Consider the following 18,232-nt stretch of genomic DNA (forward strand, 5'->3'; position numbering starts at 1 on the left):
GTATTTTGGTGCCTCCTGCTTTCCCAGGAAACCTGATTGCTCTTCTTTGCTCTCAAGGGCCTCAGGAGCCCAAATATTCCTGATGAATGTCCCAAGTGAGGAAGCAGTAAGTCTGTGGATTCCAGACACAGGACAGAATAAGGCACCCACATCACAAGCTGGCTAAATATGATGAGGGGGATAGTGTCCTGGGACAGGAAGTACTTCACAGAATTCCACCCTGAGTGGGTCGCCTCAAAGACTTGCTATTCTCACTAATTCCAACAGAATTCCTTTTCAGTTTTATGCTAATCCTTTGCTGCTTCTGTACTTCCCTCAGAAGGACCCTGCCCTGCAGGGGCAGGGTAATTACTCGATGGGTAAGGAATACGACCTCTGAAAAACAGGCCCCTCTGAACAGGCCACCTTAACTGGGCCCAAAAGAAATCCCATTGTTTCTATCCAGTGTGAGTTCTCTGATGACTCATAAGGCGTGAACTCCGGGAAAAGCTTTCTCCACATTCAGAACATTTATAAGGTTTCTCTCCCGTGTGGGTTCTCAGATGACGAATCCGATTGGAGCTGTGAGAGAAACTGTCCCCACATTCGTGACAGGTATAGGGTTTCTCTCCCGTGTGAATTCTCTGGTGCCTGATTAAGTTGGATCTATGAGAAAAGTTTTCCCCACAGAGGTTACATTTATATGGTTTCTCTCCTGTGTGTGTTCTCTGGTGTCTGGTGAGGTGCATGCCCTGCCGGAAGCTTTTCCCACAAGTCAAACACTGGAAGAGTTTCTTCTCTGCTTTGGGGTGGGTCCCAGGATTTGTAAGAAAGAGCGTGCTGTCCCTCACTGCTTCCCCACACTCAGAGAAGGGGTACAGCCTCTCCTTCTCATGAGTTCTTTCATGAATAACAAGGTGTGAACTGCGAGAGAAACTTTTCCCACACTCAGCACACTTATAAGGTCTCTCTCCCGTGTGAATTCTCTGGTGCCTGAGGAGGTTGGAACTGTGAGCGAAGATCTCCCCGCACTCAGGGCACTTGTAGGGCTTTTCGCCTGTGTGCGTTCTCTGGTGCCTGTGGAGGTTGGAGTTGCAAGAGAAGCTCTTTCCACACACATTACACTGATAGGGCTTCTCACCTGTGTGGGTTCGCTGGTGGCGAGTCAGGTGGGTATTCTGACTGAAGCTTTTTCCACACTCGAGACACTTATGGGCTTCCTCTCCCAGGTGTGCTCTGTGTAGTGACAAAAAGTGTGGATTCCCACCAAAGATTTCAGCGCACTCCACACCCATGCACAGTCTTTCTGCTGCATGTATTCTCTGGTGCCTAATCAGGTTCGAGTTGTTAGAGAAATTTTTGCCACACAAGGGACATAAGTGGAGCTTCTTCGGCTGCAGTTCCGTTGGTCGTCCCAGTTTTTTGCAACTTGTGGCCCCCACTAAGGACTGCTCCATTCGATCCTCTGTGGGAGGCTCCCAAAGCTTTTCTGCCCTGTCCCGAGGCCTTCCCTGCTCAGGACTCCAGGGCACCTCCCCTCTGGCCTGGCCAAGCAGCAGCGCCTGACAGTGGATGCTCTCAGGAGAAGCAGACTGAGCACACTCTTCCTGGTTCTCAAATTTCTCTTCCCCTGGAAGAGCAAGAGAAATCAAACCCCCATGTTATGTCTATGCAGGAGAAAAGGAAATCCCATGCGTGATACTGCCTGTAGGTCAGAAATCCAGAAGGCCTCGCTCTCCCTCGGTTTCCCATCTTTCCCATTTTGGTAACTCACTCTAGACAGGCAGCCATATGAGGCGTGGGGACATCACTCAGGAATGAGAGCTCAAACCAGCCTTGACTTCCCTTGTGGGGGCCCTGACCTCCCTCTCCAACTGAGCCCCTAGCTTCTGTCCTTCAGGAAAGTAAGGGATGGAGCAAGACTGGGACAAAAGTGGGCAGGTGAGCCCAGGAATGAATGCCTTCTTACACTCTGCACCCTGGGAACCTCGCCTGCCATCACTGGGATGGAAGTGGGCAGTGGGGACAGGCTAGCCTTACACCAAGACCCTCAAATACCTTATTCCCAACAACCGGAGACTAGCTGGGCAGGCTGCTCAGCTGCTTTCCTTACCTGGAGCTGGGGTCCTGGAGCTCAGACCTTCCTTGCAAGTCTGGACACTGGGGTGCCAGGGCTTTCCTCCATGTTCCACCTGGGTGCTCAGGGCCTCCTGACTGGGAACCTGAGACTCTGACCACAATGAAAGAAAAGGATTTCTATGTCACCACTTTCCTCAACCAGACAAGAGAAACAAAGACAGTCTTGCTCCCTGTCTTCAGTGGATGGATACAGAAGGTGCAGTAAGTCTGACAGCAACTACTTGGAACATAAACTATTCCCACTGTTACCTCCAGAGAAAGAAATTAGATGAGGGAAACTATGGCTTTTTTCTTCTTACACTTGTGTGGTAGTTGGGACTTTTGGCAATGACAGTGTAAAACTTTTGTAATTAAAACAACACTCAAATGCACATGGTCAGAGTGGTCAGTTCCTTGAGGAATCAAAGTTTAATACTGTGAAAGAGCCTTGACCCTTATGAAACTAAGTTGGGACAATTCCAGAAGGAAAAAATGTAATATGATGGAAAATCAGAAAAGGACCTGGGACTCTGAGATTAAAACCCTAAAGAGCCATCCTGTGTTATGCTCACTCCAACTCCATCAAACATGGACTTTTTTTAAAAAGGTTAGTCCCAAGAACTCGTGATCTGAACTCTTCTTATTTAGCACTCACTGAAAGAACTGTGCTCAACTTAGGGTGCCAAGCCACAGCACAATGACAGAGACCCTGGAGAAGGCCCCCGTGCAGGCAACCAAACTTCTTTTCTACCAGGTATGCATCAAGATAGCTACAATGGTAACATACACAGTCCTGTTTTTTGTTTTTAAGATTCCTTCAAGTTTTTATTATGAGAATTTCTATACATGCAGAAAAGATGAAGGAATTATACAATACCCACACACTCTCCACTTAATCCAACAATCAGTTTTTGGCCCTGTTTTACAGACCTCATTTTTAATCTCTGCATAATAGTTCAACATGAATGAAGATGCACCTTAATTTATGTTTAAATTACTTATACCCATTTTGAATATGTATCATTTCCAAATTTCTACAAAGCTTTCCCCCTTCCTCAGTTTTCAAGGACTGGGACAGTCACTAAGCTAGAATGTTGATGCCAGTGCCCTGAAACCTGTGTTTCTGGGGAAGAGCCCAGAAATACTAATGGAGCACAGAAAACATAAGTGAGGTAGGAAGAATAAGCATTTTAAAATTTCAAGGCATCAGGAACTTGGAGCCCCACAGTATTCTGTGGGTGATGCGTGGGAAGTGGGGATGGGGGTGGTGGTGAGCATCACTGGATTTGACTTGTTCTGCCCTGGTAAGTTCATCATGGCTCGGACTCCCTGCCCTCATCTCTGGCAGCTGGGGCCCTTAAGTATGCCAACTATGGCACTTGACAAATATTTAACTGATCTTAGTTCAAGGAACTTTAGGCAAAAGCAGGTCTCCTGGCCAAACTCAGAACTTGACACACAGGAGGCAAGTGGCTAAGGGACAGAACCCTGGTCAGAAATGGCTCAGTCTTCATCCTTGGAAAAGAAGTCCTTACCCAGTGAGTCCACATTCTCATAACTCTCCTGCACCGTGTCCCGGGAGAGGGCCCTCTTACTAGGATGCTGACGCCCCCACTCCTCCTGGGAGATGTACATAGCCACGTCCTCTAAGCTCTCAGGCAACTGAAATAGCACAAGATCACCTTTAGGCCCTAAGGCACCAAGAACAATTCAAGCAGAGTCACAGGTTAAAGGGCAAAACCCAGGGGTGCCAAGGACTCCTTTCATGGGGAAGAAGGGTGTTAGGCCTACAAGTGAAGTGTGGAGGAGACAAACAAAGAAGGTGGGGAGGTGCATGTGGTGAGGTGGTAAGGATCCTAAGTGGCAAAAGGACCCCACCCCCACAAGAACAACTAGGGGGAGACAATGAGAACTTCCACATCACCTGGGGCCCAGTCAGCTCCTTGTCTTCCATGTTTCCTTCGGGAGGAAAGAGAGAAAGCCAGGGAGCAGATAATGCTGAAGGTGACAGAAATGATGGTGAGAATGGCATTCTTAAATCTTGGCAACCCAAGGATTATCACAACACAGTGTCCACTGTGCCCTGACACCCAGACTCTGCTAGGAGGACCCAACACTGAACAGAAAGCAATGGAGGGATAATAAGGTGACACCCAAAACAACGGAGTACCAGCAGTCTTTCCTGCTGGCCCAAGCACTCAAGCCCTCATTCACTGAGCTCTAAAAGTCTCTCTTCTGCATACAAAAAGACTTCCAAAGAGATCCCCCTCCCTTCACCCACCCCAAGAGGAATCCAAACCACTTCTAGATCTTTTACTCATATCTGGGGACCCTCAGGTCAGAAACGCTCCCTCCTTGGCAGTGAGGCTGCATCCTGCCAGTGTCAGGGGCAACCCCAAAGCCCCTCCTCCCTCCCGCTTGCCCAGATAACTGTTCCTCACCCCTCTCCTTTACAGTCTGAGGGTCCCTTTTGGGGCCGGGGCCTAGCAGCTCCTGCAGCCTGCGGCCAGGGCTTCGCTCAGTCTCCATGGGCTCCAGCTTGAAGCTCGGTGACTCTTGTGCTGTTTCCAGAGGCAAAGGCTCCTCCAAAAGCATTTCTGTTCCCCGCCCACGGTTTGTGACCTGGGAACCAACCCACATCACTCATCATCACAACAGGGCCCAAAAGGAAGGGACATTAATACAGAATTCTGAGGGCAAGCCTTCAACAGAGAACGACTGGCGTACCCTTTAGACCTAGCGAGAGAAGGAGTTACACTAAAACCAAACTTTTCTGATCCTGTGTACACCTGAGAAAATGTGTGTGAGGGGTGGGGTTCAGGGGGATTTCACTCCCAGGGCACACCTTCCCCACTCAGCTCCTGATCCACCTCACTCCCTCTCATTTTCACCCACCTCTTCTAGATGCATCCACTCCTCACTACTGGATAAGGTAAATCTGGGTGGCCCTGGGGCATATGGCCTCAGAGCTTCAGTTGCAAACTTTTTAAATTCCACTATTAACTGCCACCCAGCTTTGTAGAGATTAGACTGCAGACTGTAATGTAACAATAGCTAACAGCTATTAAGCACCAACTCTAAGCCAAACGCGTGATCAAACTACATACTGCTCTCTAATTCTCAAAACAACCTTAAAGAGGTATTTTAACATTCTTATTTTACCAGCGGCAAATCTGAGGCCGGAAGAAATTAAGTAACTTGCCCAAAGTCCCAAAGCTAGTGTGAAGGAGAGGGAGGATCTGAACCTGGCAAGCTAACTCCTGGGCTCACTCTAATGCGGAGACACTGCTCCAGGTGGAAACAGGGCACTCTTCACTGTCTGTCAACTTGGGGCAAATCTGGAGAATGAAAGTTCCTCACTAATCTACAAAAAGTCTTCTTGCCCATATAAGATCTACTCAGAGCAACCAAGTAAACTCGTATGGGCAACTGGGGCCAAACAAACCGCATATAAAACAGCTCTTTATCTTACCTTCTGTCTCAGTCTCCCAAGTTCTTTCTGCATATCCTCAACGAGAGTCACCGCTTCCTCGCCGCTCTCTGGGTGCAGCTCCTGCACCCTGCTCTGGATCTCCTGGGGCAGGATGGTCAGGAACTGCTCCAACACCAACAGCTCCAAGATCTGCTCCTTGGTGCGCATCTCCGGCTGGAGCCACCCGTGGCAAAGCTCCTGGAGCCGGCTGAGGGCTTCCCGGGGCCCAGCGGCCTCTTGAAAGCGGAACCGTCTGAAGCGCAGGTGAGAGGCCTCCGGGCTGGGACCTGGGTCTGGCTGGGGCAGCTCCTGGCTCCAGGCGCTGTCCTCCTCCAGTTTTACTATCAGGAGCCCTTCCCGGTCCTGGAAGCCGGGACCCGACGCCATCTTCAGGCCCCCAGACCGCCTTGGCCGCGAAACCAGCTGCGCACGCCAAAGACGCCCCTGGCCCAGCGCAAGGATGGCTGGAGTCCGCAACAGCCAGGTGGCCCGGGGCTCCAAACCCTGGCCGAGAAAGCTGGCTCCAACCCTAGCGCAAACGGCTCCTGCGCCTCAGCCTCAGTTGCTCGCGGGCGCCGCCGCACCGCCCCTTGGCCCGCCCCCGCCAAGACCGCCCTAGAACAGGACCTGAGCTCCACGCCTTTCACCTCACAGGACTCCGCGCTCCGCACCCACGCCGGAAGTCTCAACGCGCGTTAGGCGTCAACAACCAATCGGAACTGCTCAGGACCAACTTCCGGATTACGTTCTGAGAACTCTAGCGCCCATTGGGTCAGGTTTCGCCACACACTTACCGCTGACCAATCAGAAGAAAATATTTGCCTGTGGGGGCGGGACGAAGGGGGGGTCAATTGGGGTAGGGAGACTGGACCGTCGCGCGAGCCCGAGATCCCAGAAACCTTAGGGGCGAGATCGCTAGGTCGGTTAGTGGAAATTAAGCTTATATCGGGTGCGACGGGTAGACCAGCGGGGTACGGGGGTCAGAATTCCTCGGAAAGCTTAAGTGCAGACCTCCGAGTCACGCGAGACCCCTTGCTTTTGAGTGTCGGGGTGGGCCCGAAAATCTAACTGTGGAGAAATTCTTCCCCCACAGACAAGTTTTGAGAATCAGTGCCCTGGTCAAAACGGATTTCAAGGCGGCCCTCACCCGCTAACGTAAGGGAGCTGCAGGAGAGGGCTCACCTGCCCAGGAAGCCTCGGGGGCCAATTGAGCCACGGTTCTCTCGACCACTCGCTTGGTGCTTGGGAGATGCGGGGAAGAGTGGCCCCGACCAGGTCAGCGCTGCCGCAGAGCTCTCAGGGAGACGCCGTCGACGGGGCGGCGGGGCCCGCGCCTGCGCCCTGGAGGTGCTGGCGCTCTGGAGCCCGGCGCGGGCGCAGTCGAGGGGAGTGTTCTTGTGCCCCGTGGCGCTCTCCTGTCAGTCCAGGGTCCCACCGCTGGCGGCTGGACGTTCCTCAGGGCCAGTCGGGACCCAGCCTGCACTGGCTTCTCATTTTAAACTTGTCGGGGGCGTGCCTTTTTCATTGTCCAGCCCTGCGGGGCCAGGTCGTTGTTCACCTCCCTTGTAGGTCCACCGTGAATTTTCACAGTGAGAGGTGAAAGGAAGGTTGATTTCTTGGCCGGTGCAGTACAGGCTTTGTGCTGCTGAGGGGAGGGCTGCCCAGCAGTGAGGCAGGTGTCCACGGCCCAGACCGGCTCAGCTAGTCCATTGCCTCCAGCGAGGGTTGTTAGTCTTGTGGTCTCAGTCGATTAAAGGGTCGTGGGGTTGAATCGTGAAAAACAGTAATCGTTTATTGAGCCCCTGCTGACATGCATCTGGATGCTCATGGCACACAAAATTGTAGGAACTAGACACTATTATCATCATCCCTATGTGCAGTGTCAGTTAAGTCACTTGCCCAGAATCACACTTTAGTCTGTCGTTAAAGTTCAGGCTGCCGTGACCGGAAAGGGGGTGTGGGGACGGAGAGGGGCAACTTTCAACGACAGGATGGAAAAAGCCAGAGAATTTGGCTTTTTGTTGTTCCACTCCAGAGAAGAGGTCCACAAGCCGCTGTGGCAGATGCAGACCCAGAGGCCTCCTGGCGCACAGGCTGGTATACGTCCCTTTCAGAATCAGAGTCCTCTAAGACTTCTTCCTCTCATGTCTTAACATTCACATTTCAGGAGACAATAGATTCTAACCTAAAAACCACTTCTCTGGCATTTACTCTGTCATCTCAGACAAGTTATTCAGTCTCGTTGGGGGTGTGTGCTCAGTCCCTAAGTGGTGTCTGACTCTGCAGCCTCATGGACTGTAGTCCGCCAGGCTCCTCTGTCCATGGGATTCTCCAAAACAAGAATACTGGAGTGGGCTGCCATGTCTTATTTAATCTCATTAAGCCTCAAATCTCAGTTCCTTCATCTGTTTTGAGGGAATAATACTATACCCACCTTATAATATTGGGTGAAGATTAAATGGGGTAAAATATGTGGGATGCTTAGAATCATACCTGGCATTTACTATGAACTCAATATTAGCTGTGACTAATGCATAGCTTCCCAGGTGGCACAGTGGTAAAGAATCCACCTGCCAATATAGAAGAGAAAAGACATGCAGGTTTGATCCCTAGGCCAGAACGATCCCCTGGAGTAGGAAATGGCAACCCTACAGTATTTTTTGGCTGGAAAATTCCATGGACAGAGGAACCTAGAGGGCTACAGTCCATGGAGTTGCAAAGACTTGCACATGACTGAACACACACGCAATGCACAGCAAATTCCTGAAGGCTTACCCTATGTTATAGAAAAGCTACTAGGATTATTATTACAGATGTGGGGCATAGTAATGTTTGCAAACTACACATACCTTGAGATGGTAAGAATGAAGGATGAAGGGCTTCTCTGGTGACCCACTGTTAAGACTCTGACAGGTTCGATCCCTGATCAGGGAAATAAGATCCTACAACCCTCATGGTGCAGCCAAAAAAAACCCCAAGTCAAAACAAAAATTATGACCCATTTGCTAAGTTCCCTTTGATTTTAGGTTATTGACAGGTACTTAAAGCTAGAGAGATTTTCAGTTATTCACAATTACTAATAGTATTCCTCCATTTCTTTGAGTTCTATCTATAGTCCAATAGAAAAATAGCTTTTATTGATGGTATTTTATAGTCAAATAGCAATTTGATGGGGAGTGGGGTTATAGGCCAACAGAATTATACAGGTTCATTTGGGGCAGGAGTGCTCAACCTAGGGTCCATGAAATTCTAGAGCAGCAGTTCTAACTACAATAGAACTTCCTATAATGGTGGCTACTGAGCACTTAAAATGCAGCTCGTGTTGCTAAGACCCACTAGGTAGTGGCTCCCATCAACAGTTCTAGAGGGTCACGTGGATGGATTTGGAGATTTTATAAAACTTTTGATATTGTACAGAAAACTACATGTGTGTGTGTATTTTCTAGGAAGTGAATCCATGGCTTTCATCAAGTTCTCTAAATGATGAAAAAGATTAGAAAACACTACTTTAAGGCTTGGTAAAAAGTAAGAGAAGTAAGTATGCCCTTGAGTAACCACTGTTGATTTTACTTTCTTAAACAATTGGTACTTGAACAATGCAGTGAGAGTTTGGGGCTCTAACTCTCTGCATAGTGGAAAATTCATGTATAACTTTACAGTTGGCCTTCCATATCTGCATCCATGGATTCAGCCAACCATGACACATGGATTGTATAGTACTGTAACACGCATTTAGTGAAAAATTCCCATGTGTAAGTGGATTCATGCAGTTCAAACCCATGTTGGACAAGTTAACTATATTTTCTTGTCCTTAGCTATCAGTGGCTCCCTATTTTGTAGAAGAAAAAATAATTTTGAATTTCAGATTTAAAAAAGCCCTACCACTCCGGGTCTTAGTTCTCATGGGTACTGAATTCTGTCTCTGGAGCTGTTTTCAGTCCTTGCCTGGGTCCCATAGATTCCTTTGTACTCAAGGGGGTGGGGGTGGTAGTTGTCTGTGCCTGGTTTTCAAACTGACAGCTGATGAAATCTACAATGTTAAGAGACCCTGATACTGGGAATGACTGAAGGCAGGAGGAGAGGGGATGACAAAGGACGAGATGGTTGGATGGCATCACTGACTCAATGGACATGAGTTTGAGCAAACTCCAGATGGTGAAGGACAGGGAAGCCTGGTGTACTGCAGTCCATGGGATCACAAAGAGTTGGACACAACTGAGCGACTGAACAACAATGTTAAGACGTTCAAGTCTGTGCTGTTTGGTGCAGCAGCACATAAGCAGCGCCTGTCATTCTGAAATGCTTTCCCTGACTCTCACCTTAGGATATCCTGGCCTGCAGGTTTCTGCCACCTAAGCCTTTGCCATTTGCCACTCTCCCCAGTTTTGATTTTTCCCCATTTAACTACAGCTTTCCTATGATCTATGACTTCAGGCTTGTCTTGACCTGTAATACATTACTCTTTGATCCCATGCTTAGCTTTGAAATCCAAACAGAAAAATAGTGATTTTAAATGGCATTTCATTTGAAACACATTTTATTTTTATTAATCTTAATCATATTTCCCTTCTCCATGAAAATATAAAATAAAGCATTTTGATAAAATGTTCTGAAATTTAAATTTTCTTTCGAGTTAACATTAACCAAACAAACTTGCTAATATTGTTTGGTAATGTTAATATTTAATATTTCCGTCTATTTGGATCTTAAATCACTATTTATCAACCTACATTTTATTCCAGAACAGTAAACACTGTAAGATGTGAGGAGGGAGAGGAAGGGACACAGAAAGAGGGAGCAAACAGTAACTGCTCCAGTGACAAAGGAATGGTAGATATGGCAGGAAACTGAGCTGGAGAAAATTTTACTAGTTGTCCTCAGATTGCCAGAAACACTGTTAAGATAGTTGTTTTCGTTAATTTCAAAATAATCCACTTCTAGACTTATTGAGCTGAAACATGTAAAGGTTATTTTTTGCTGGTCACCAACCAGCCCAGTTCAGATACCAATTTTTATTTGAAAATCATTTAACTGAAATTAGTCCAGGACACAGTTCCAAAACTCCTACTTTCACCTCTCTCTCTTTTCTTGGGATTCAATAAGACAATGCTTCTCAACCTTAAAAGACTCAGAATTTTAGCAAAATTTACATTTTAGTCCTAACTTAGATAATTCTATTATAAAAATATTCAGAAGATAATATATAAAGCTAACTTAGTTTATTGATTTTAACACAGAATTAACTGCTTTTCCATAGACTGGAGAACAACAGCCTTAAGCCCAAAAGGAGCCTTCCACTTGTTTTAGTTTTGTCCTAATGTTGAAAAATTGCCTGACAGAAGTTCCAGGTGAAATAATCCAAACTGAAAACAGAAATCGATATAGAGGTCATCCCCAGAATTCAGTCTGAATTCAGAAACACCAGTGGGGACCTGAACTAACCTGCTTCCTGTATTTATCATGGCCAGGACATCCAGTACCAAAACCGGCCTGAGCTTCCCCAGGGAGCAGAGAAAAGAGTTACAGGTGAAGAAATTGCAGGATTCCAAAGAAATGCAACAATGATTTGACTTCAAAACAGTTGGGTGTTCAAGGAAAAAAAAAAAAAGAAACAAAATTTCAGTCTTAATTGGAAAAAAAAGTTTTGGGATCTACTTAGGAGTTTTTATCATCCTATAACTGGTTTAACACAACTCTTTCTCCTTGGACCAGGGTGATATGTTCAATTTCTATTTCTTCTCTCAGATTTTGAGATCAGGAGAGAAAATGAAGAAGCTTCTTCAAACTAAAAAAAGAAAAAAAACCCTGCGAACTCTGCATCCATTCATTGTTAAAAGGGGATGTGTCCCATGGTTCTATTTTACACAAAGAAAAAGACTAAAAACATTTAGAAAGTTAGCATGGAAATCCCCAAAGCTTATAGATCATCATAACCCCTCTACAGAGAGAGAAAACCCTAAGAGCTCCAACCTGGAAGAACCTCTCGACATCGTAAGACCTACTGAGCACCAGAGGATTCATTCAGGAAAGGAGCCTCACAAGTGCCCTGGCTGTTAGAGAAGCTTCCTTCATTCAGACATTGGTAGACACCGACATCTCCACATAGGAAAGAGACCCCATGAATGCACTATAGTTATGAAAAGCGATTTGACAGTGTGTTTTAAGAATATTTAAAATATTTCCTTTTTTTAGAATATTCTTTTTAAGAAAAAAAATTTTTTTTCCGAAAATATTTCTCCCACACAGCATGTGGGATCTTAGTTCCCCAACCAGGGATCAAACCCAAGTGCCCTGTAACCAGTGGACCACCAGGGAAGTCCCTATTTTACCTCTTTTATCAAGCAGTTCCATATCTGAGAAACAATTCTGAGGGGAGAAAACAAAAACAGAATTGCAACAATAAAAATATAGTCATTACACAAATCTTCACCCCCACACACAGACCCTCCAGTGGTTCCCCATTGCCCTGATAATAAAGCACAGATTCCTCAACAAAGCTGTAAACACCTTCAAGGTGCAGGCACTGAACTGTGGCAGCAAGCCACTGCAGCTGACCCTGCCCCTACCCCAAGTCAGAATTAATTTTTTGGGGGCTCCCTGTTTCATTTGGCTTCCCAGGTGGCGCCAGTGGTTAAGAATCCACCTGCCAATGCAGGAGATGAGGGTTCCATCCCTGGGTCGGGAAGATCCCCTGGAGAAGGAAATGGTAACCCACTCCAGTATTCTTGCCTGGAAAATTACAAGGACAGAGGAGTCTAGTGGGCTATATATATAGTCCAAGGGATCGCAGAGTCGGACATGATTGAGGCCACACCTGAAGCCTCCCTGATCCTGCGCCCGCTCAGCCTGGTAGTTAGACCGACTGATGTCCCTCCTTGCCTGAATAAAGGTAACCTCTCTCCGTTGAGGTCGTCTTCCTTTCTTCATTGCCTTGTCTCAAACTATACATTTTTGGTGCCGAAACCCGGGAGAGGGCAAGGCACTTGCCTCTCTCTCTCTGACGCTGTCCCCCATCCCAGAGCCTGGAATTGTGAACGGTGCAAGCCTTGTCCTAAGGTTTTATCCGTAACTTATGTACCCCCAGGCCTCTGGCTCTATCCCCTCCCCCTCTCTGACGACCTCCGGAACGGGGAATTCTTGCCATTCGACCACTCCACATCCAACATTCCACTCACTCCAGCCCCTAGCTTAAGGTAAGATCTGGATAGTGTTCTAGAGGTACCTAGAATGCTGTCCTCTCCAGGTCCCGGGGACCCCTGGCCTAAGGCCACTTTGTAAGCAATGGTGGGGGACGCTCCGTCTCGATACAGAGCTCTCTTTTAACTCCTATTGTGACTATGGGTGACGACCCAAACTCACAACAGGAGCCTCTGCTTGCCTCCCAATCATCGGGTCTGGTCAATCTATCCCAAAAGATTCCCCTCTGGCCTGGGTCCTCAAAAATCTCAAACCACTCTTACTCACTGAACTCAAAGCTAGCCACTTAGAACAGCTCTGTATACAGATCTAGCCTCAGTACCAACTGGACAATCAAAATCGCTGGCCTGAATTCGGCACATTTGACTTTTACATTCTTCAAGATCTCACTGACTTCCTTAAACGGAATGGCAAGTGGTTGGATGTCCCATATGCCCAAGCCTCTTGGGCCTTTTGGAGCAGGCCCTCCCTATGCAAGGGTGCATCCTTATATGCACCTTGCCTCCCAAATAAAAGGACCCCTCTTCTTCAACTAAACGCCGATGGTGACCTTCCACACCCCTGGAGTTCGACCCGGTGGACAAGCCCCTCCCTACCAGCCACACCATCAAACCCCCGCCTCCCTCTAACCAAACTCACCTACTGACTCTGAAACCTCTCCTGAGTCTCCATCAACCCCATTACCCCATTCCTCCAATTCCCCTTCCCCTCTTCCCTGCCCCCCTGCCACGTGATCACGTACCAAACACGTTTCCCCTAAGAGAGGTGGCCGGACCAGAGGGCCCCACCGGAGTCCATGTGCCATTTTCATTCAGACATGAGCCAGATAGAAGAAAAGTTAGGATTGTTTTCTGAAAACCCTACCAGACACAGAAAAATAATTCCTGAGGCTCACCCAGGCCTATAACCTCACACAGAGTGACGTATATTATATCCTAAATGTCACTCTCACTCCAGATGAAAAAGATCGTATCTGGCAAGCAGCGAAAGCCCACACTGATCACTTAAATAACCAAGACCAGGCTAACCCAGTTGCTGATGAGGCAGTGCCTCAATTAGAACCCCACTGGACATACCAGCCCGGTGACCCAGGCATTAGGAAACTCAATCACATGATCACCTGCCTCCTAGAGGGCATGCAGAAAAATGCTCATATCTATGTCAATTATGATAAAGTCAGGGAAGTCACCCAAGGGGTGGACGAAAATCCAGCCTTGTTCTTGGCACGCTTCACTGAGGCGGTCGAGAAATATACCAACCTAGATATCACCACCTCTGCTGGGTTACTCTACCTTCATGTTCAGTTCATCAGCCAGTCTGCCCCTGACATTAGACGCAAGCTTCTACAACTAGAGAAGGGCCCCGAGAGACCCGAAGAGACCTTCTAGAAGTAGCCTTCAAGGTGTTCAATAATAGAGAGGAGGAGGCTAGGAGAGAAAAAGACCGTGAGAGAAAAGCTAAATATGCCTTTTCGGCGGCAGCAATTAAGGGAAGAGATCAACCCAGCCCAAGTCATCCCAGACCAGGGCTTAAGATCCCCCCCGGACCCTGCTTCCTATGCAACCAATCGGGACACTGGGCAAAGGCATGCCCAAACCCACAATCCCCCCGCAAAGGCGTGCCCGACCTGTGGCCAATGGGGACACTGGAAGATGGACTGTCCCCAGGGACGGCCTGGCGCCAGGTCCCTACCCCCCAGACTTGGAGGATGGAACGTTCACAGGGACACTCTAGTACCCCTGGGGAGGTCCCCACTTCTCCCCCAAACCCCAGCCCAACCCTACGAGAGTTGTTCCAATGACGGGACCCAGGTTCAGCCCCCCAGCCCATGCCCCGAACATGGGCTCAGAACTTAGGGTAGACGGGATAGTGGCCGGGAAAAAGATCTCCTTCATAGTAGACACTGGAACTGCCTTCTCTCTCTTAACCACCTACTCTGGCCCAGCCCAAAACTCAGAGCTCACAATCAATGGGGTCCCTGGAGTCCCCTTAAGCCCCAAAATCAGCCCTCCATTACTCTGTCAATTTGGAAAATCGACCCTCATACACTCATTCCTCATAATGCCTCAGCGCCCAGTGGCACTCCTAGGGAGAGATTTGTTATACAAATTAGGGGTCTCTATTACCATACCCCCTCTAGAGGCAGTCTCCATGTTCTACATGCAGATGGCACCCAGACCATCCCCATCCCCTACTCCTGATCTTCCCTTGGATCTACCCACCGTAGACCCCCTAGTCTGGGATACTGATCACCCATCCATAGCCAAACATCATCCCCCAATCCACATTACCCTGAAGGACCCCTCGGCTATAATCGTCCAACAACAGTACTCTCACCCTGGAGGCCCACAAGGGACTTAAGCCTATCACTGACCATCTTCTTCAAGCCTCCATCTTAATTCCTACCCATTCGCCACACAACACGCCCATTCTGGCAGTAAAGAAGGGACCAAACTCTTGGAGATTGGTCCAGCATCTAAGAAAAATCAATGAGGCCATCATACCAACATTTCCAGTAGTCCCCAATCCTTACACCTTCTGTCCGCCATTCCCCCGACTACAACCTTCTTCACAGTATTAGATCTTAAAGACTCCTTCTTCACCATCCCCCGCCACCCCCTCTCCCAACCCCTCTTTGCCTTCACCTGGCAGGACCCTGAGACTCATGTCTCCCAACAACTAACATGGACAGTTCTTCCCCAAGAGTTCAGAGACAGCCCCCACTTTTTTGGACAGGCTTTACAAAAGGACCTATAGACACTCAACCTGGCCCCTAGTTACCTCCTCCAGTATGTAGATGACCTCCTCCTTTATAGCCCAACCCAAAAACTTTGCCTCCAACATACTGCCAAACTCCTTGAGGCCCTGGGGTCCTGGGGTTATCGGGTATCCTGATCCAAGGCCCAAATAGCCCAGACAGAAGTCACCTGCCTGGGACTCTCAGCCCACCAACAAAGAACCATTCTTCCAGGCAGAATCCAGGCCTTAACTGACTGTCCGCCTCCAAAAATAAAACAGGAACTCCTGTCTCTTCTCAGCCTCCTAAACTTTTTCCATATCTGGATCCCCAATTTCTCCCACATTGCAAAACCACTTTATGAGGCAACCAAAGGGTCCTTAGAGGAACCCCTCCTTGCTAGCCTATCCTATTTGCCAGCTCACCCACAGCCTCCTCTGAGTGCCAACTCTCCACCTGCCAGGTTACACCAGACCATTTTTCCTCTGTGCACATTCCAACCAAGGACAGGCCCTGGGGCTTCTATGCCAGAGGGCCGGAGACAACTGGGCTCCCATAGCCTATTTATCAAAACAACTTGACACAGTGACCAAGGGGTGGCCTCCCGTATACCAGCCATGGCTGCCATCACAGCCCAGGTGCCTGAAGCAAACAAGCTCTCTAGGCACACCCCCTTAACAGTCTGTTCTCCACACACCCTCCGAGAGCAACTATCACACCAGGCTTTTCTCTCCCTTCCCTCTTCCAGGGTATAAATTCTACATGTCTTTTTCCTTGACCCCCAACTCTCATTCTCCTCCTGCCAGTTTATTACCCATGCCTTCTATAACAGGCCCTCCCCTACATAGCTGCAGTCTAACAGTGGATCTTACCCCAAATCCCTTCCGACACTTAACAGATCAGCCCATCTTAGACCCTGACACCCCACACTGGTTCACTGATAGCAGCTCTCAAAATCCCCACCCTTCGCGGCAGGATATGCCATCATTCAAGCAGATCTTCATCATGACCACGGGACACAGATAATTGAAGCCTGACCTCTGCCACCTCACACCACCTCCCAACAGGCAGGACTAATAGCTCTCACCCGAACTTTGACCCCGGCTAAAAATCAAAGAGTTAACATCTACATGGACTCCAAATATGCCTATAATATACTCCACTCAAACATCCTGATATGGAGAGAAAGAGGGTTCCTCACCCAAAGGGGATCCCCCATTCTTAATTCAGATCCTAACCACAAGCTTCTAGAGGCCACACTCTCACCAAATAAAGCCACCATCCTCCACTGTAGGGGACATCAAAAAGGAAGTCTCATATCAACCTACAACAAAGCCACAGATCAGAAGGCAAAAGAGGTAGTAGCTCTGTCCCATCTCGCTCTCCAGTCCCCCACCATCTTAGCCCTGACCCCATCCGATCCTTCCACCACTAGAGAAATCCTCTCCTATCTACACTCGTTCTTTCATTCTTCGACCAAGGTACTCCAGCAGTTCATCTGTAACCACTTCCCCATATCGACTGCTGACCAACATTACTTATATAACCTTACCCGCTCCTGTCAGGCATGTCAACGTACTAATCCCAATTCCAACCTCAAACCTTCCCAACCCATCAAATGCGAGGCAGCCTCCCAGCACAAGACTGGCAGATAGACTTTACTCATTTGCCCCAGGTTCGGAGAGTTCGATACCTCCTGGTCCTTGTGGACATCTTTTCGGGATGGGTAAAAGCATTTCCCACAACAAACAAAAAGAGCCTGCACTGTGGCCCAGGTCCTCCTCACAGAAATTATCCCCAGGTTTGGCCTACTTTCATCCCTACAGACTGATAATGGCCCAGAATTCACGTCCAGGGTCACCCAACAAATTGTCCAATTCTTACAGATCCCCTGGAAATTTCACATTCCATACCATCCCCAGTCCTCAGGGAAGGTAGAAAGGATGAACAGGATAATCAAAAAACTCTCACCAAATTATCCCTCGAGGTACATCTGCTGCTACTGCTGCTAAGTCTCTTCAGTCGTGTCCGATTCTGTACGACCCCATAGACGGCAGCCCACTAGGCTCCTCTGTCCCTGGGACTCTCCAGGCAAGAATACTGAAGTGGGTTGCCATTTCCTTCTCCAATGCATGAAAGTGAAAAGTGAAAGTGAAGTCACTCAGTCGTTCCCGACTCTTAGCGACCCCATGGACTGCAGCCCACCAGGCTCCTCCGCCCATGGGATTTTCCAGGCAAGAGTACTGGAGTGGGGTGCCATTGCCTTCTCCAAGGTACATCTAGACTGAATCAAACTGTTGCCGATTGCTCTCCTCAAAAGACGGGCTTTGCCCAGAAAACCCCTTGGGTTGAGCCCCTTTGAAGTGATGTACGGAAGGCCCATGACCCGCCGTGGACTTCCCCCTGAACCTCCTCCCCTATCAAGCTCCCTACACTCCCCTCTGATGGAAGAACTCTGTGACACCCTCTGGAAATACATCAACCACAACTTGCCTGCCCCTGACCCCCAAGCCCCCTCTACCCCTCTACAGATTGGGGACATTGTCTATCTGTCTGACGATCCCCAGGGTGACCTCACCCCAAAGTGGCAGGGACCATTCAAAATCATCCTTCTTACCCCGATAGCAGCTAAACTCGAAAAGGTCACCTCTTGGGTACACCTCTCTCACCTAAAAAGGGTTATTTCCCATCACACTAACGCTATCAGGTCTCCCTCACAGGGCCCACCT

General features: G+C 48.5%; 1 protein-coding gene across 1 annotated transcript in view; it reads right to left on the reverse strand.

Annotated features, from left to right (window-relative positions):
* ZNF263 (zinc finger protein 263) overlaps window positions 1-8,176 on the reverse strand; it is a 33,262-nt gene extending 25,086 nt beyond the window's left edge. Inside the window, 7 exon segments of the mRNA XM_027527065.1 lie at window positions 440-1,609; window positions 2,093-2,209; window positions 3,633-3,759; window positions 4,022-4,095; window positions 4,539-4,719; window positions 5,570-6,391; window positions 6,752-8,176. Coding sequence (XP_027382866.1) covers window positions 440-1,609; window positions 2,093-2,209; window positions 3,633-3,759; window positions 4,022-4,095; window positions 4,539-4,719; window positions 5,570-5,956 — 2,056 coding nt within the window. The 5' untranslated portion in view covers window positions 5,957-6,391; window positions 6,752-8,176.
* Between the last annotated feature and the right edge of the window lie 10,056 nt (window positions 8,177-18,232).

This window comes from Bos indicus x Bos taurus, chromosome 25 (assembly GCF_003369695.1).
Source record: "Bos indicus x Bos taurus breed Angus x Brahman F1 hybrid chromosome 25, Bos_hybrid_MaternalHap_v2.0, whole genome shotgun sequence".
In the NCBI taxonomy this organism is placed as follows: domain Eukaryota; kingdom Metazoa; phylum Chordata; class Mammalia; order Artiodactyla; family Bovidae; genus Bos; species Bos indicus x Bos taurus.